Below are 20,719 nucleotides of genomic sequence, written 5' to 3' on the forward strand. Positions count from 1 at the left end.
TACCTTGTCCAATCAAAGAATGCTTTGCCTACCTTGAGAAAAATGCAAGGCCCTTTGTAAAGGTGCCCATGCTGAGCAAGCAACTTTCTCTGTTTACTATGCAGCACAGCAGACACTCGGCCAGGACCCTGGAGAAGGCTGCGATTGCTCTACTAGCGGGGGCGGCTACAACCGTGATTATCTTCTTTTACAGGGTTACTACTTGTATGGCATAAATATACTTACATTGGTCCAAGCTGGGTCAATGTAACTGCGCTATAAAGCCATAGCTTTATTTTATACAACCCCAATTCCAAAATAGTTGGGGCGCTGTGTAAAATCTACGTAATGCGATGATTTGCAAATCTCATAAACCCATATTTTATTTACAATAGAAAATAGATAACCTATTAAATGTTTAAACTGAGAAAATGTAACATTTAAGGGAAAAGAAGAAAAGGTAATTTGAAATTGATGGCAGCAACATGTCTCAAAAAAGTTGGGACAGGGCCATGTTTTGCACGGTGTAGCATCTCCTCTTCTTTTAACAACACACTCTGTAAACGTCTGGGAACTGAGGAGACCAGTTGCTGGAGTTTTGGGCGAGGAATGTTGTTTCTTTTTTTATCTGATATAGGATTCTAAGGCCCCTTTCACACTGGAGTGTGGGCGACGTCGGCGGTAAAGCGCGTTACCGTAAATTTTGCGGTGCTATTCGACCACTAGCTTGGCACTTTTAACCCCGCTAGCGGCCTAAAAATGTTTAAAACCACCCACAAAGCGCCGCTGCAGCAGCGCTTTGCCGACGGTATAGCAGCGGTGCCCATTCATTTCAATGGGCAGGAGTGGTATACACACCACTCCTTCGCCGCTCCAAAGATGCTGCTAGCAGGACTTTTTTTTACCGTCCTGCTAGCACACCGCTCCAGTGTGAAAGCCCTTAGGGCTTTCACATTGGAGAGACAGCAGCGGCTCTTTATGGGCACTTTACAGTCACTATTTTTAGCATTATAGCACCTCGGTGTGAAAGGAGTCTAACTGCTTAACAGTCCTGGGCCATCTTTGTTGTCATTTTTTGTTTCAAGGTGCACCAAATATTTTTAGTTGGTGAAAGGTCTGGACTGCAGGAAGGCCAATTAAGCACCTGGACTCTTCTACTATGAAGCCGTGCTGTGTAGCTGCAGTAAACGGTTTACCATTGTCCTGCTGAAATATGCAAGGCCTTCCCTGAAAAAGATGCCATCTGGATGGGAGCATATGCTGCTCTACAAGCTGGATATATCTCTTGGCATTGATGGTGCCTTTCCAGATATGCAACCTGACCGTATGCAACCTGACCGTGCACTAATGCACCTCCATATCAGAAATACAGGCTTTTGAACTGAATGCTAATAACAACCTGGAAGGTCCCTCATCTCTTTAGTCCGGAAGACGCGGCACCCATGGTTGCCAAAAAGCATGTCAAATTTCGATTCGTCTGACCACAGAACAGTTTTCCACTTTGCAGCAGACCATTTAATTGAGCTTTGGCCCAGAAAAGATGTCACATTTCTAAATGATGCTTTTTCTTTGCACGATGGTCCAAAATACCCGAATCTGGTCATGTGACACCCCAGGCTCCAGGTCCTCTGTACTGCAAAGTCGGATCTTCGCAGTTTGATGATGCTGACACTTTGGGTGCATTCACCCCTGCGAATACACAACCTACCTCCAGTTAGATGCTCTGCCTCCCACAGCTAATTGTTAGAACCACTGCTGCAGTTTTCGCATTTGTAATTGGAAGCCGGGTACGTTCTTAGGTCTGAATGTGCCCTTATTAGCTGTCCATAGGCACGATTCCTACAGGTCCTGAGGACTCTGGCAGCAGCATTGCTAGGTCACAATCATGGGTGGTGGCAAGACCACTGAAGGGCCTGAACTGCAAAGCTGGAGCACTGGTCTTCATTAGTGGGGGAGGCTCTGCAGCGTGTCATTGAGTGCCGGTGACTTTTCCTCAATGTTCCCCTAACGGGGAAGTTCCTTCACTGACTGCGCAGGCGCAAACTTCCCGACGGAAATCCCCGAACCTCGCCCGGCATCCAGGCTCATTCTTTAACATCCCCGTGGATTGGAGCATGTTAAAAAAAGAGCCAGGAGGCCGAGCGGAGCCAGGAGGCCGAGCGGCCACTTACCTCAAAATCCACGCCGCCCTGGATGCCGGCCGCGGTTCGGGGATTTCCGTCAGCAAGTTTGCGGATGCGCAGTCCTTGAAGGAACTTTCCTGATAGCTGGAACCGTCTCAGCACATCAGTTTGCACATGCGCTGGAACTTCCACGATAGCTGGAACCAGCACGGCAGATCACCGGTTCACATTTCTGCCCTCTGCTAGATCGCATGTGATTCACGCAGCACATGCGATGTCCTTGTGATGCAATTTCAGCCATACAGATTTAATGGCTGATATTGCATCGCATTCAGACCAAAACTCACACAGGACCCATTTTTCTTTTGGTCCACGCCAGTATCGGATCGCATGTGTGTGCACACTCGTGCAATCTGATTCATGTCAGATTTGACAGTTCGTAGTGCTATATGGGGGTGTCATTAACAATGTATTGACACTCCCGGCAGTTTGCATATGGCAGTATGAACTGCTGTGTGGGTCGGGGGCGATGTGGGAACCCGCAGTGGATTTGCAGGGTTCCCGCATCACACCAGTGTGAACCAAGCCAAAATGATAGTCAGGAAAAAAGTAATGATTGGGTGGGAGATATGGTCTAAAAGTATTTTTCCTGGTGATGGAGTTAAAAGTACATCCTGCAGTAAAAAATAAATAAAAAACCAATCGATAGGAGAGAGAGATCTGGCCATATGAGCTTACAATCTAGAGACCCATACACCAGCTGTTGTGTACAGTCTGGATCAGTCCTTGTGAACATAGAACCACGTGTACTCGGCATCAATGTACGTTTGTAAACACCACAGCTGGAGAATCGTGGCAGCAACAGACTGTTCTGATGCCTGCTTTCTGCAGTAGGTACAGAACGTTTTGCGGCACAGCGAGCGACATTGAAGTGGTTAGTTGTAGCAGTCAGTAAAACGCAGGAAAGCCTTTTGTCACGGTCTGTCTCTTGCAGCATGTGCTTGTTTTGACGGGTCACCTCCTGACACCTGTCTGTGGCTTTTCTCAGTGACGTTTTGTTCTTTCTGGCAGCATCTTCATTACCGAGATGTACTATTTTTATAAGGGCCCCCGATATTTACTGCCATTTTTTAAATAATCAAAATAGCAATTTTACACTTTCAGTGCGATGCAGCTGTACGTTTGTTTTTTAACGTTTGCACGGTTATCCATCTGTAAGAAATGGCAGATAGAAACGTTTCTGGGTATTGAAGAAAGACCCTAGATCAGTTAAAAAAACAAACAAAGGCAATTATGTCATTTTAACCCTTTCCCTGCTAGAGCTGTTTTTGCTTCTTTTTTTTTTGCACACACTTAAAGCGGGGGTTCACCCTATTACCCTGGCACGTCACGCTCCTCCGGAAATAGCCGAAATAGGCTTGGCTCTTCACGGCGCCTGCGCATAGCCTGTGCGCAGGCGCCGTGAAGAGCCGAGACCTACTCCGGCTGTCTTCGGGGAGCGTGACGTGCCAGAGCCGGCCGTCAATCATCCTCCCTCTCCATAGGCACGCCCATTCCCCGCGGGAGTCGGAAACTTCAATGATCGATAGCACAGTGAGTACGGGGATTAAAAATTTAAGACCGGCATACCGTAGCTCGCGCTACGATGCCGAATGTAATGGTATAATGATGTTAAGGAGGGTGAACCACTGCTTTAAACTCATTTTAGGCCTGAAAAAAAAAATCAACTTTTTTATTTTATTTAAATCAGATTTTTTTTTTTTATAGATTTTTATCAAGTGTATTTTCATAAAAAGCTTTTGGAGTAAAAATAAAGATAGTTCTCTATTTAAGATACATAAATAATTTAGTTTATTCAGCATGAAATGGAGCTTAGTTTTGTAGCATGAGGCTGTATAATCTGCAATACAGTGGAACCTTGGATTACGAGTATAATCCGTTCCAGGAGAATGTTCGTAATCCAAAGTACTCGCATATCAAAGCGAGTTTCCCCATTGAAGTCAATGGAAACTAAAATAATTTGTTCTGCATTGACTTCAATAGCATGCAATACCGCATGCGACCTTCGGTCTGGTATGCATCTTAAGGAGAGTCCCACAGCAAAAAAAATTACGTGGGGGTTCCCCCAGGATCAATACCAGATCCTTATCTGAGCATGCAGCCCGGCAGGTCAGGAAAGGGGGCGAGCGACGATACCAGGCCACATGCCCTCAACATGGGGGGGTTGGTGGTGCCCACCCCAAAGCACCTTGTCCCCATGTTGATGAGGACAAGGGCCTCTTCCCGACAACCCTGGCCGTTGGTTGTCGGGGTCTGCGGGCGGGGGGCTTATCGAAATCTGGGAGCCCCCTTTAATAAGGGGGCCCCCAGATTTCGGCCCTCTACCCTATGTGAATGAGTACAGGGTGCGTCGTACCCTTACCCATTCACCTGAGGGAAAAATGTGTCAATAAAACACACTAGACAAAGTTTTTTAAAGTAATTTATTAGACAGCTCCGGGGGGTCTTCTTCCGAATCTGGGGGTCTTCTTCCGACTCCGGAATATCATGGGAGTGCGCCCGCAAGAACTAACCACCATGCGAGAGAGCTCGCATGAAGGTGGTTAGTTCTTGCGGGGAGGAGCCGAGACAGCCACCGAGGAACCCCAGAAGACCAGGTTCTGGGCCACTCTGTGCAAAACGAGCTGCACAGTGGAGGTAAGTATAACATGTTTGTTATTAAAAAAAAAAAAAAAAATTGCGTTTACAACCCCTTGAAGGGAAGGCCGAAGTTCAGCTTTAAAGAGACAAGTGAACGCTCCCTCATTCTGGACTGAGTGGTGATGAATCCAGGAATGCATTGAGCCCGGACTGTCATGTCTCGCCCCCCGGTGGCCTGTCCTTGGGAACCTGGACCCACAGGATGGTATTCGGGTGATGCAGAGAGTCATTTAACTTGAATTGTATGAGCGTAGATATTACTTGTATATTTGCAGCAGAGCCTTCCTGCCATTACGTGATGCATTCTCTGTATGAATGACGGAGGCATGTTGCTTCGCCTCTACAGGTTGAATGTAATAATAGACATAATTGATTGATTGAGGCTGGCATGGATTGTAATGATAATGGGATGTAAATATGCGGTCTGTGTACAATGCCCGGCCTCCTGGATGTGGCCCCAGTCTTTTTGTTTTGCATCCCATCAATCATTCTCCGGGACCATTGTGCACTCGCTCATCTTTAGACTCATGCGGTTTGTAAGACATCCTTTTATAAAATAAAATTTGTACATATTTTAGATTAATATGCCTGTCACTAGACCCCATTCATATCATTTTCTAGCCTTTTATTCGTGTCATATTTTTAAGGGCCCTCGTCATTTATTCAAACAAAAATCTATAACGAGTCACATGACCGCTGAGTTCGCTGCAGGCCGTATCACAAAGGTCTCATCTATAAGCCTGCTCTGTGACCCCTTTTAGACCACCTTTAATAATCCGGGCATGGACAATGAAGAGTGAGGGCCGCTTAAAGGGTCAATAGACCCACATGATAAAAAAACTATGAATAAATCGTGTATTTACAAGCCGATCAGTCACTCTGAGATTTGTTGATAGAGCTGCTCTCTATCTCCCCCAACTGTCCGTGTCCCCAATAGCACGCTCGCATGAAGGTGTTGAGTACTTTTTAAAGTAATTTATTAGGCAGCTCCGGGGGGTCTTCTTCCGAATCCGGAATATCACGGGAGCGCGCCCGCAAGAACTAACCACCATGCGAGAGAGCTCGCATGAAGGTGGTTAGTTCTTGCGGGGAGGAGCCGATATTGCCGCCGAGGGACCCCAGAAGACCAGGATCGGGGCCACTATGTGCAAAATGAGCTGCACAGCGGAGGTAAGTATAATATGTTTGTTATTTTAAAAAAAAAATTATCTTTAGTGATACTTTAATGCATTCTATGTATTAAGGTGAAAAAACATCCGACAATACCGGCCCCCCCAGTCCCCCCGTTTTACTTACCTGACCCCTCGAAAGTCCCGCGCTCGCCCCCGACTTGATCTTCAGTGCTTAGCCTGGCCGTTGATAGGTTACAGTGGATGGATTGAAAGCAGCGCAGCCATTGGCTCGCGCTGTTTTCAATCACATCCAATGATGCGGCACGCCGAGTGATACAGCCGGCGGCCATAGCCGCTCACTGTATCACGGGAGCGCCCCCGCAAGAACTCAACACCATGCAAGCACCTTGCGGGGGAGCCGAGACAGCTGCCGAGGGACCCCCAGAAGACCAGGTTCGGGGCCACTCTGTGCAAAATGAGCTGCCCAGTGGAGGTAAGTATAAAAAGTTTGTAATTTTAAATATTTTTTTTTTTTTTTTTATCTTTAGTGATCCTTTAATTATGACATTATACTAGGGTGATCCGTCTTTCAGTGATGAGCGTTTTTTGTATTGGTTAGATTAGAGCAGAGATATGCAATTAGCGGACCTCCAGCTGTTGCAAAACTACAAGTCCCATCATACCTCTGGGTGTCATGCTTGTGGCTGTCAGAGTCTTGCTATGCCTCATGGGACTTGTAGTTCTGCAACAGCTGGAGGTCCGCTAGTTGCATATCCCTGGATTAGAGGAATAGGTTTACGGTTATTTTCGCCCTGTTCCTAGCGCAATTGGCTGATGGGCGGTAGCCTTGGCAACATAAACAGGTCTGCAGGCCGCCGACGTACTTCCGTCCCCACGCTGAAGAAGTCCCTGCCTACAGGACGTAATGCGTACGGGGGGAGGAGTCACATTGGACGTCTCCCGCCATCTTTTGGGTTTGAAACAACCTGCACGGTATTGTAACTTTCTATCGTTTAGTTGAGTGCTAATTTTTTATTCTTTGGGATCAATAAATCGTTTAAACGGAGAGCACTATTTTGTCCTTTCTGGTCTTTCCTCCATGTGTGGTGTAAGATCCACGGCTCCATCGATTTGCATATCCTCACCCCAGGAGTGGGTATAAGGCTTTGTGACCTACTCAGGTCAGTTATATGAGGTGAGAGGCTAAAATTTTCTGTGGTGGAGGGACTACACTCACCTGATATTTGTCTTGTCTGCAAGATCACGGGGAGAGGATTTATTTCCATTCATTTTACATTAAGGCTGCTTTCACACTGAGGCGCATTGCAGGCGCTATTGCGCTAAAAATAGCACCTGCAATGCGCCCGGAAAGAGCAGCTCCCAGACTTTCACGCAGGAGCGTTGCGCTGGCGGGGCGCTAAAAAAAAATCCTGCCAGCTGCATCTTTGACGCGCGATAGGAGCGGTAAAAATACCGCTCCTATAGCGCCCCTGCCCATTGAAAACAATGGGGTACCGCCTCCAACCCGCCTGCAAAACGCTGCAAAGAGGCATTTTTAACCTTTTTTCAGCCGCTAGTAGGGGTTAAAACCGCAATGCTAGCGTCCGAAAATCATGGCAAACAGAACGGTAAAACACCACTAAAAATTGTGGCATTTTACCGCCAGCGCACCCAGCGCTTCAGTGTGAAAGTAGCCCAAGTGTCACATTTGGATGATTCCACACAGACTATTATGATCTAATATCACTCATTGATGATTTTTATGGACTTTTTAGATAGATATTTTAGTTTAATTATTTTTGCGCTACACTGTTTCCTTTTTTCTGTTCATTTGAGCCATTATTTGAATTGACCTTAGTGTCGGCTTGCAATTTTAGAGGTTAATATAGGGTTATCAGTCTGCGCTGAATTCTTTATTTTTACAAATTAGTGCAGGGACTACTTTGAAGTCGCTGAGACTTGAAGTCGCACAGATATTAACGGTACTCGTTGGAAAACACGAAACGACTTTTCATGTGACTTTGCAGTCCCAAGTCGCAAGACAAGTCGCACAAGTGTCAAAGGGGCCTAAGAGGACCCTTAACGGTAAAGCCACGTATTGCGTAGGCAATAAAAGAATCAGATCTCTTCTGCACAGATTTCTATTAAACAGTTATGTTTAACCGCTTGCCGACCGCCCACCATAGTTTTATGGCGGCAGGTCGGCTCGGCTGCGCAAAATCATGTAATATAACGTGATTTTGCATTGCAGCTACTAGGGGCGCGCGCGCCCCCGGTGTCGATGTGAGTGCCCGGCGGGCGCAATCACCGCTGGCCACCCGCGATTGCTCGTTACAGAGCGAGAACCGGGAGCTGTGTGTGTAAACACGCAGCTCCCGGTCCTTTCAGGGGGAGAAATGACTGATCGCATGTTCATACAATGTATGAACAGCGATCTGTCATTTCCCATAGTCTGTCCCATCCCCCCTTCAGTTAGAACACACCTAGGGAACATAATTAACCCCTTCCTCAACCCCTAGTGTTAACCCCTTCCCGGCCAGTGCCATTTTTACAGTAATCAATGCATTTTTATAGCACTGATCGCTATAAAAATGCCAATGGTCCCAAAAATGTGTCAAAAGTTACCGAAGTGTCCGCCATAAGGTCGCAGTACTGATAAAAATCGCTGATCGCCGCCATTACTAGTAATACATTTTTTTTTATTAAAAAAGCCATAAATCAATCCCCTATTTTGTAGACGCTATAACTTTCAATAAACGCTTATTTTTTTTTTTTTTTTTTTTACGAAAAATATATGTAGAAGAATACGTATCGGTCTAAACTGAGGGGAAAAAAAACGTTTTTTTTTATATATTTTTGGGGATATTTATTATAGTAAAAAATATTCATTTTTTTTCAAAATTGGCGCTCTATTTTTGTTTATAGCGCAAAAAATAAAAACCGCAGAGGTGATCAAATACCACCAAAAGAAAGCTCTATTTGTGGGAGAAAAAAGACGCCAATTTTGTTTGGGAGCCACGTCGCACGACCGCGCAATTGTCGGTTAAAGCGACGCAGTGCCGAATCGCAAAAAATTGGCCCGGTCATTGACCAGCAAAATAGTCCGGGGCTGAAGTGGTTAATATCTCTGTATTAAATACTGATCACACAATGGTGGAGGTAATACCCCCAGCGTATAACCCTAATCATATTGCAGTCCACGTATTTGCAGGGATGGTGCCCCACACTTTACTTCAGACCCCCGCCTTGTCCTCCTAGGAATTCATGCAATCAAAAGTCAAGTACAGATGGGAATTTTCTCACTGTACAGATGGTGCGATGGTGACAGCCGAGTATATGACCTGAATCAATTAAGCCATTTCCCCCTAGTATAGACAGTCTAGGAATCTAAGGTAATCCAATATAAAAGAGCGAAAGGCCTTGAAGTCTGCCAGTAAAATAGAACCGCTGAGTGACAGGCAGATTGGTGTGACGTTCCTCACATTCTCGCTGCTCTATTCTCACCCCCTCAACCACAGCTGAGCCCGACGCTCCATATGGGGCGCCCCGCTTGCATTCTAAATCTCATCATTAACAGACAATTTTTACCAATGGAGATTGACATGGGCTATTGTTCCTGTGAATTTCTGAAGGTCATAGTCCTGTAAATGTTCTGCAAATATACAAGATCTGCATATGGAACGTACAGGTCCAGAAGGCTGAATCCTCACCTTTTTCTTTTCACTTTCACTGTTTTTTAGTGTGGAGTAGGATGAATTTATTGTATTCAATAGTAAAGTTGAAGGCCACATACAGTAAACAGCAGCAGTCTTATCAGGATAACATTGGTATTAAAAGAATTCTCTGAACAAAACTAAACGGAACCACACCATAAGTATTTAAAAAAAATTGTCTTATGCCACGTACAGACGGTCGTTTTATGCGATGTAAAAAAACGAAGTTTTCTGTGAAGTAAAAAAACGACGTTTTTGAAACTTCAATTTTCAAAAACGACGTTGCCTACACACCATCGTTTTTTCACAGTGCTCTAGCAAAGTGAGGTTACGTTCACCACGTTTTTCCATTGAAGCTCGCTTCATAACTAGCTTCTGGGCATGCGCGGGTGTAAAAACGTTGTTTGAAACGTCGTTTTTTGCTACACACGGTCAATTTCTGTGAAGTAAAAAACGACGTTTTGAAAAACGACACATAAAATTGACATAAAAAAGTGTGAAATTTTTTTTTCCTTTTTTTTTTAATCCCTCTTACTTGGCTGGATGTAGCATCAGTCCCCTGCCAGCTCTAACACTGAGAACTGAGCGATCAAACACTGCTAATCGCTCAGATCTCACAGCTCTGTGATCAGAGAGCTGGTACTCTCTGCTCTACCCTCACTGGAGCGCTGGGCTGTGGAGGAGGTGGGAGCGGCTGGGATGCTGAGCCATGTTCTGGTCCAGGCATGTGGGCAGATCCCAACTAGAGCTGCACGATTAATCGTCAAGAATCGTTATCGCAATCTTTTTCCCGTTGCAATTCTTGACACAGGGTTTCACGATCTTTGACATGAAAATAATTTTCTCTCTGTACTTTGGTATGCAAATAATTTCCTGTCTGCTCTCAGCCAAAAGTCAAAGTCTGGGCAGCCTGCCAAGTTTTGAAAACATTCTTTATCAGTGGAAAGTTAAGTCTAAACATTGTATCACAATAACTTGTACATCAAAAGGAATAAACTTCTGAATGTAAATTAGGAACGTTTAACCACTTAAAGTGGTTGTAAACCCACTTTTTTGACTTTGGCCTACAGGTAAGCCTATAAGGCTTACCTGTAGGTATAAGGAATATCTCCTAAACCTGTACGGTTTAGGAGATATTCCCCTCGCAATGCGCCGTGGCGCATGCGCAGGAGGGATCTTCGGCTGAAGGGCCGGCGCCGCCGACCCATGCCGGAAAGGAAATCTCCTGCACGCATGCGCGGGAGTGACGTCATCGCCGCTTCAGCCAATCACCATGCTGGAGCGGCGATACCCGGAAGACACACCTCGGCTCGGCTCGGCTCGGCGTGGACCAGGTAAGTGCCTACCTCGTTCCTAGGTAAGTATTTCATAATGAGCTAATATGCGGTGCATATTAGCTCATTATGGCTTTTGCCTTGCAGGTAAAAAAAAAAAAATGTCAATGCGGGTTTACAACCGCTTTAAACACCAAACCTTTTTCTGACAGCTCTTTTCAAGTTAAAATATTTTTTTTTGCTAGAAAATTACTTAGAACCCCCAAACATTATATCATTTTTTAGTAGAGACCCTAGAGAATGAAATGGCGGTTGCTGCAATATTTTATGTTGCACTGTATTTGCGCAGCAGTCTTTTTAAATGCAATTTTTTTGGGAAAAAATTACTTTAATGAATTAAAAAAAAAAAGCTAGCAAGTAAAGTTAGCCCATTTTTTTTTTGTATAAATGTAAAAGATTTTACGCCGTGAGAATCGTGATCTGCATTCTAAGCAAAAAAATCGTGATTCTCATTTTGGCCAGAATCGTGCAGCTCTAATCCAAACCATAGGGTTCCCAAGACTGTGCCAGCTCTGTGAGGTCAGCTGACAGCAGGCTTCAGCTGTCACAGGAGTGCGGAACGAACTGCACTCCTGTGATCCACATTAAAAGTACAGCCAGACGAGCTTTGGCTGTACTTCTCCTTTTAATTCAATCCTAAAGTGATTGATTGTAAAGTCTCATATTTTATATATATATATATATATATATATATATATATATATATATATATATATATATATATATATATATATATATATATATATATATATATATATATATCCATGTTATACTCGCCTGCTCTGTGTGGTTTTACACAGAGAAGCCCAGATCCCCCTTTTCTCGGGTCCCCTGCCATCAATCCTGACCGCTCCCTCCTGTCGAATGCCCCCATAGCAAGTAGCTTGCTATGGAGGCTGCCAAAGCGGAAGCCGCATCCCCTCTCTCTCCTGATTGGCTAACTGAGTTTGACAGCCGTGAGAGCCAATGGTGTCGCAGCCAATCAGGAGGGAGAGGCCTGGATGGCTGAGGCACTCGTGGACATCGCTGGATAGAGATGGGGCTCAGGTAGGTATTAAGGAGGGAGCTGCACACAGAGGGCTTTTTATCTTGATGCATAAAATGCGGCGTCACGCCGATTAGGACGGTGCCATTGCCGGCAGATTCCGCCGACTTGACGTGTGTTTTGAAATGTCAAATTGCACCAGTGTGAACCAGGGCTTAGGCTCGGGAAACCTGCGAATCCACTGCGGGTTCCAGCATCGCACCCGACTCGCACGGCAGTTCACACTACCATATGCAAACTGACGGAAGCGTCAATACATTGTTAATGACAACCCCATTTCAGCTGGCATATCGCACTGCGAACTGTCAGTTTGGACATACAGTAATTCGGATTGCATAGGTGTGAACACCAATGTTATCGGATTTTGGTGCGGGGAAAAAAAAGGGTCCCGTGCGAGTCCCAAAAAAAGGGTCCCATGCGAGTCTGGGCCGAATGCGATATCGGCCATACTATCTGTATGGCTGAGATCGCATCGCACGGACATCGCATGCGATCTGCGGTGCAAATCACATAAGATCTCGCAGAGGTGTGAACCGGCACTTAGAGCTCGCTGTTACACTCTTGTTGTTTAATCCTTTTGTCTTATTCATCTGGACGTGGAGTGTTTTATTGTCGTGTCCTCGATGACTAATGTGTTTTTGCCATCTAGGCAGCTTGTTTCAGGATGAGAGCCGGGCATGACTAGCCGTGATTCAGAGAACAGTGCCCGATGTCAGGCAGGTGCATGCACGATCCCGGCTGTCAATGAATGCATTTCTTACTGACACCTGCCGGAGTGATTGTGCTGCTTTCCTGGCTGCTGGGATATTGGCAGAGCCGCTGTTCACATCCTCCATGAAACGTCACGGCTCGGAGCGTTCCTGTGTATACAGTCCTGGAGGGTTCTCTGTCAGCAGAGGATTTACTACTCAACTTTGAAGATTGTTTACACAAATCCTACACATATAGGCCTCCCGGGGATCTATAATTGGGGCATTGTAGTTCGTCAAAGATCAAAATAGTTTGTTTATCTTTTGTGAGTATGCTTGCATATTTTCCAGGGGTGTGGGTGGGGGAGGGGGGGTATATTTGTCACTCATACCACACGTCTCCACATTTATGATGGGCAAACAACAAATCCATAAAAATTGTAATATATATATATATATATATATATATATATATTATAATATAATATTTTTTTTTTTTGTGTGTTTAAAGACTTTTTTTATTGGTTACATAATACAACAAAAGTGGTACAGACAATACGAAGTGCCGGTTCACACTACCACGACTCAGGATCCGACTTGTGTCGCCCCCAAGTCGCACGACATGAGAAATTCAATTGACGTGAATGAGAGCCGTCTTGCTGTACACTACTTAAAGTGGTTGTATACCCTTTTGTCGTAATTGCATCTACAGGTAAGCCTACGTTAAGGCTTACCTGTAGGTGCTTGCAATATCTCCTTAAAGGAGTTCTCTGACCTAAAACTTTTAACCCCCGCTGTGCCCGGGCTGCAAAAAAATAGAAAATAAACTTTCACTTACCTGCCTACGATCCCCCGTTTTTCCGATATCGCCGTCCCGTTCTCCGGTCCCGGTCTCTTCCGCTTCCTGTGTGTCGGTGACTCATAGTGCGCTCAGCCTATCAGTGGCCGCGACGGGACATTGCTGCGGCCGCTGATAGGCTGAGCGCACTATGAGTCACCGACACACAGGAAGCGGAAGAGACCGGGACCGGAGAACGGGACGGCGATATCGGAACAACGGGGGATCGTAGGCAGGTAAGTGAAAGTTTATTTTCTATTTTTTTACAGCCCGGGCACAGCGGGGGTTAAAAGTTTTAGGTCAGAGAACTCCTTTAAAGGGTTTGTAAAGGTAACATTTGTTTTTTCCTAAATAGCTTCCTTTACCTTAGTGCCGTCCTCCTTCACTTACCTCATCCTTCCATTTTGCTTTTAAATGTCCTTATTTCTTCTGAGAAATCCTCACTTCCTGTTCTTCTGTCTGTAACTCCACACTGTAAGACGAGGCTTTCTCCCTGGTGTGGAGTGTCGTGCTCGCCCCCTCCCTTGGACTACAGGAGAGTCAGGACGCCCACTAACGCACAGCTCCTTTATCTGCAACGTAGAGAGCGTCCTGACTCTTCTGTAGTCCAAGGGAGGGGGCGAGCACAACACCCCACACCAGGGACAGAGGGGAGACATTTGACAGGTAAGGATACATGCAGGAGGCATCTATATCCTTATAGATCAGCACTATGGCAGTCGTTTACAAAGGATGAGAGTGGGTTTACATCCACTTTAAAGCGGTTGTATACCCCAAAGTTCTTTTTTTTTTTTTTTTTTTTAAACCTGCAAGGCAAAGGCATAATGAGCTAGTTTGACCAGCATACTAGCTAGCTACTAGCTCATTATCAATTACTTACCTTAGATCGAAGCCCCCGCAGCGGTCCTCGCGTCGAATGACTGCGCAATTGTCAGTTAAAGCGAGGCAGAGTACCAAATGAGGCTGAATCCTGGGCTGAAGTGGAGGGTATTACCTAAACAGTCCTACCTGGAGCGGTAATCGGTTATTCTCCCTATCTATATTGTGCTGATCTGCACAAACCTTTTTCAATAAAGAATTATTTCAAAACATAAATGAGTAATGACTTAAAAAAGCAAGTCAGCAGTGGCAGCGTCCATATTTCTGTCCAAACATTTTCTTTTTTTAATTTATGATCCTACATTTTTATGTTGATTTCCTGGCTAAAATGTTGACTAAACCCTCTTTTATCTGTAGGTTTGTTCATTTACTACATCTGGAACTTGTCCTGCACAATCCTCAGTGTTCCCTGGCAGGGCTCGACAAATCCCGGTCGCCATGGCGACTAGAAATAGGGTCCTGGCGACTTGGCTTGGAAGGGGGGGCACCATCTGGTGGTGAGCCGTTGGTATTACAAGTTATTACCACCAGATGTGTAAGCTGGCGCCATCTGGTTGTGGCCGTTGGTATTACAAGTTATGCATTACAAGTTAAACAGCAATTCTAATGTAATTTTTCACTATTTTCACTGCCATCTTCTTCCCTCTAATTAGAACCCCCCAAACATTATATATATTTTTTATCCTAACACCCTAGAGAATAAAATGGCGATCGTTGCAATACTTTCTGTCACGCCGTATTTGCGCAGCGGTCTTACAAGCGCACTTTTTTGGGAAAAAATTGCACTTTTTTTAATAAAAAAATAAGACAACAGTAAAGTTATCCCCATTTTTTTTAATATTGTGAAAGATAATGTTACTCCGAGTAAATTGATACCCAACATGTCACGCGTCAAAATTGCATCCGCTCGTGGAATGCCGACAAACGTTTACCCTTTAAAATCTCCATAGGCGACGTTTAAAAAAGTCTACAGGTTGCATGTTTTGAGTTACAGAGGAGGTCTAGGGCTAGAATTATTGCTCTCGCTCTACCAATCGCAGCGATACCTCACATGTGTGGTTTGAATACCGTTTACATATGCGGGCGCTGCTCATGTATGTGTTCGCTTCTGCGCGCAAGCTCGTCGGGACGGGGTGCGTTTGCTGGCTCCGAGATTCCAAGCAAATTTTTCAACCCCTGTTCCCTGGTACTAACATTCCCTATTTCTGTGCTCATGGGAGCCTTTTTACACAGTTTGCAGCATGAGAGGGTGGTTGCAGACAACAACATTTATATGGTGAAAGATTGCACCCAAAAAGTAGCAGGTTTTGTAGAATGAAGTTGAAAGGTAAAAGAACGGCATTAATAGGGCAATGATTTCTCCACTTTGGGTCACCGAGTCATCTGGGTTCACATAATCGCCTCTTTTGTCGGCATCCTAATTGGAAGAAGCATCTTCTCATTCATTGTGTGTGTGTGTCTGAAATACGTGTTAATAGAAATATCCCATGACTGTTATTTCCAAACACATGCTTCCCCAGAAATTTCCTGTTTTTATTGTGGGCCAGAGGGAAAAAGCTTCATTGAATGAAGGAAAGCCGAAACAAGCGTTTCAGCCAGACAAAGGGATTAACTGCACCCCCAATACTATGAATGGAACCTGAGTTTTCCCATTGACTGAAAACTTCCCTTAGGAAGTGGAATAAATAACAATTGGAATTGGCAAGGTCACCTTTTAATATCGCCCCGTGTGTTCCGGGCTCACTCTCCTTCTCTGTTTGTGTTTTGCAGTGCGGCCGAGGACCAGGCCCAGTCCAAGAAAGCCTTGAAGAAACAACAGAAGGAAGCTGAGAAAGCCGCAAAAAAAGCTGAGAAGCAAGCCAAGCAGGTCAGTCCTCAGGCCTGCTTTAATGATTTGTGAGAACTTTTCCTCAGTCAGCATCTGTGATGATCTCTCCATTTAGGGAAAAGTGAACCGTGTCTCTGTAAATCTCACCCCTGACCACCTTATACTCACCTTCCCAGTGCTCTTCAGCCGCTCCTTCCCTAATGGAATTGACTTCTCCTCAGAAGCCCCCTTCACATCAGAGGTCCCACATCACATTAGAGGTCCTCCTATTATGTCAGACGTTTCCTGTCACATCAGAGGCCCCCCCCCCGTCACATCAGAGGCCCCACATCACATTAGAGGTCCTCCTATCATGTCAAGAGGCTCCCCTTCGCATCAAATGTCCCCCTATTATTAGGGTTGTCCCGATACCACTTTTTTAGGACTGAGTACAAGTACCGATACTTTTTTTCATGTACTCGCCAATACCGATACTTTTTTTTAAATGTGTCCCCCCACATATATCCAGCCATGTCCCCCCACATATATCCAGCCATGTCCCCCCACATATATCCAGCCATGTCCCCCCACATATATCCAGCCATGTCCCCCCACATATATCCAGCCATGTCCCCCCCACATATATCCAGCCATGTCCCCCCCACATATATCCAGCCATGTCCCCCCCACATATATCCAGCCATGTCCCCCCCACATATATCCAGCCATGTCCCCCCCACATATATCCAGCCATGTCCCCCCCACATATATCCAGCCATGTCCCCCCCACATATATCCAGCCATGTCCCCCCACATATATCCAGCCATGTCCCCCATACCTAGTAGATGATGATGATGCCGCTGCTGCCGCGTTAATCAGCATGCATTACAGGCAGCTTTCGTTTGAATAGTTGTAATCCCCGCCACGTCGTGTATAGCCACTCCCCCTTTCTCGGGATTGGACAGATCCGTCCAATCCCGAGCAAGGGGGAGTGTCTATACACGGCGCGGCGGGGGTTTACAACTATTCAAACAAAAGCTGCCTGTAATGTTCCCCGCACGCTGATTAACGCGGCACCGGCAAGTATTCTATTCAGGCATCGGGGGCATTTGCGGGAGTACAAGTACTCGGTATCGGGACAACCTTACCTATTATGTCAGACGTTCCCCGTCACATCAGAGGCCCCTTCCCGTCACATCAGAAGCCCCCCCGTCACTTTAGAGATCCCATTGTTATGCCAGAAGCCCCCATCATATTAAAGTCCTTTCATTACAGAGTCAGGGGCCCTCCATCAAATCAAAGATTCCCCCATATGAGAGTACCCCCAACACATCGGAGGTCCCCCTATTATGCCAGAGGTCCCCATCACATGAGAATTTCTCTCAATCCTCCCTATAAATGAGAACCTCCCATCACATCAGAGTACCCCCATGGCCTTTGCTCATGTTAGAACCTTCCCAACACATCGGAGTCCTCATCAGCACAAAGTCCCCCCCTCCCAATTACAGAGTCCTCCCATCCATCTCTGATTCAGAGAACCTGAAAGGCACCCCAGTGTGCCACAGTAGTCTAGTTGAAAAACTATATCTATCTATCTATCTATCTATCTATCTATCTATCTATCTATCTATCTATCTATCTATCTATCTATCTATCTATCTATCTATCTATCTATCTATCTATATATAGAATTATAAATAACAAACATGTTGTACGTACCATCTCTGTGTAATGGTTTTGCACAGAGCAACCCTGATCCTTCTCTTCTGGGGTCCCCCTGCCGGTTGTTCTGGCTCCTCCTGCCTTCCTCCTGCCCCTATAATCATCCGCTTGCTACGGGGGTATGATCCCAAGACTCGGTGTGTATCTATTGACACGCACAGTTCAACTCGGTCCTGTCCCGTGCTCCCTCCTCACTGAATTTGATGGCAGCATAAGCCAATGACTCCCGCTTCTCACACTGAGCCCAGTGATGGGAGAGAGAGCAGCTCTGCTGCTCTAGGGCACAGCCATGGTCTTGGGTAAGTATTTGGGGGGGGTGGTCCAAATAATTTCTTTACCTTTTTTAAGCAGAGAATTCATTGAGGTAAAAAACGTTTAGCCTTTGCAACCACTTAGGTGTCGCCAATCCCACACTGATGACGCTAGGTATTTGGTGGACAGGAAGGGGGTGTAAGTGTTGAAGAAAGTTTATAACTCTGCATCAAAAGTGGTTCACCCCATATTCCACACCAAAAGAGACTAGGTGTGACCAAGGATAGCCACCACCAATACCCATTCATACTACCTCTCATCCCTTGATGTGGACCTCCTAAAGAAGGTCAGAAAAGCCTCATCCAAAACAATCCTGGACTGGTGTCACTGGAGATGTTTCAACGAGCATAAGGAGCATAGCACAGTGTAGTTTGTCCCAATAAAAAGATTTATTTGATAAAAAAATATTACACTCATAAGTAATCAATACACAGCAATATAAATGGAAACCAAACTTTCTAACAAACAAAATTTCCCGCTGTGCGAAGACATCACGTTTAGACTCCACGCCCCTGCACCGGGACTTGGCGGCCATCATGTTGGTTAGAAACTTTGGTTTACAATTACATTGCCGCGTATCGATTACTTATCGTATTGACTACTTATAAGTGAGTGCAATATTTTTATCAAATTAATGTGACAGCATTCACGGCAGTCTGGAACTGTTTTTTTGAAACTGTTAAAGTGGAGGTTCACCCAAATTTTTTTTTTTAACATTAGATTGAGGCTCATTTTGTCAAGGGGAATCGGGTGTTTTTTTTTTATAAATCGAAGCAGTACTTACCGTTTTAGAGATAAATCTTCTCCGCCGCTTCCGGGTATGGTCTTCGGGACTGGGCGTTCCTATTTGATTGACAGGCTTCCGACGGTCGCATACATCGCGTCACGAGTAGCCGAAAGAAGCCGAACGTCGGTGCGGCTCTATACGGCGCCTGCGCACTGACGTTCGGCTACTTTCGGAAAATCGTGACGCGGTGTATGCGACCGTCGGAAGCCTGTCAATCAAATAGGAACGCCCATACCCGGAAGCGGCGGAGAAGATCGCTCTCTAAAACGGTAAGTACAGCTTCGATTTAAAAAAAAAACACCCGATTCCCCTTGACAAAATGATCCTCAATCTAATGTTAAAAATTAAGTTTTTGGGTGAACCTCCACTTTAAATTAATGGGTTTAGTTCCGCTTTAACCTGTTCCCCCTGGCCGTACACGTAAATGCAGTGGCTGGGCGTGTGGTGCTTTAATGTCAAGCTGTTGCGCATAAGCGTTTATAGGGAACAGCTTTTCTGTGCTGAGAGTGCTCATTGCGTGCTTTCAGCACAGTAACTAAGATATCATGGCAGGTCCCAATGCATACTTGCGATAAAGAGCTTCCGATCATGTGACTGCTGTGCCAGCCAATCACATTTGTCACACAATCAGAAAGCCTGCTTATGCCTCATGCCCAGTGTCGATGACAAGGGGTTATCAGACCAAAAGAGCACATAGGAGATGTTTATTAGGGTTTCGATGCATCTAAAGAGGTTGTAAACCTTTGTGTTTTTCTCACCTTAATGCATCCTATGCATTAAGGTGAAAAAACATCTTGCAGTTTTACTTACCTGAGCCCCAAATTTCCGTGGGCGCGATCCCACGTCGCTCTCTCCACAGCTTCTTGGCTCTTCATTGGATAGATTGATAGCAGTGCAGCCATTGGCTCCTGCTGCTTTCAAATCCAATGACGCTGGCGCCGGGGGGTGGGCTGAGTCATACAGATGCCGAGTGTAGGACTCGGGAGCGCGCCCACAAGGGTAACCCTTTCGGGAGAGAACCCCCATTGGGAAGCCATCTATTACGGGGAGGAGCCATGAGAGCCGCCGTGGGAACCCAGAAGAGGACGATCAGGGCCACTCTGTGCAAAATGAACTGCACAGTGAAGGTAAATATGACATGTTTCAGTTTTTTTTTTTTTTTTTAAACAACAAACTTTAGTGTCACTTTAAAGTAGTTGTAAAGTAAATGAGAGAGGTTTTTTTTTACCTTAAAGTGGAGTTTCACCCAAAACTAGAACTTCCGCTTAATCCACTCCTCTCCCCCTTACATGCCACATTTGGCATGTCATTTTTTTGGGGGTGGAGTGGGGGCTTCAGGAGGAGTGGGACATCCTGTCCAACTTCCTCCTTCCGTCCAGGGGCCGCTAAGGCGATACGTCATATCGCCTTTTGGCGGCCCCTCCCTGTAGGCGATCTCCTGGGACACGTGACAGGTCCCAGGCGATCGCCTGACCAATCAGTGTGCAGCGCCCGGCCGTGAAGCGGAAAGCTGTCACGGCCGGGTGCCCACACTAACAATGAGGACGCCGGCCGGAGAGGGGAGGCGGAGCAGAGCTGATTGGCTGAGACAATATCTGAAGCCCATTTGCTCACACTGCAGTCAATCTGAGCCGGTGGGGGGTGGCAAGCTGATGCTCTAGCCAAGAGCACCAGCGGA

The 20,719-nt window shown here is 45.7% G+C and overlaps 1 protein-coding gene across 1 annotated transcript in view; it reads left to right on the top strand.

Annotated features, from left to right (window-relative positions):
- Positions 1-20,719, top strand: part of DARS1 (aspartyl-tRNA synthetase 1) — a 166,282-nt gene that overhangs the window by 24,456 nt on the left and 121,107 nt on the right. The window contains exon 2 of the mRNA XM_040358056.1: positions 16,183-16,279. Within this exon, the coding sequence (XP_040213990.1) occupies positions 16,183-16,279 (97 nt within the window). The remainder of the gene's footprint in view (positions 1-16,182; positions 16,280-20,719) is intronic.

The sequence above is a fragment of the Rana temporaria genome, chromosome 6 (genome assembly GCF_905171775.1).
Source record: "Rana temporaria chromosome 6, aRanTem1.1, whole genome shotgun sequence".
Classification (NCBI taxonomy): Eukaryota; Metazoa; Chordata; class Amphibia; order Anura; family Ranidae; genus Rana; species Rana temporaria.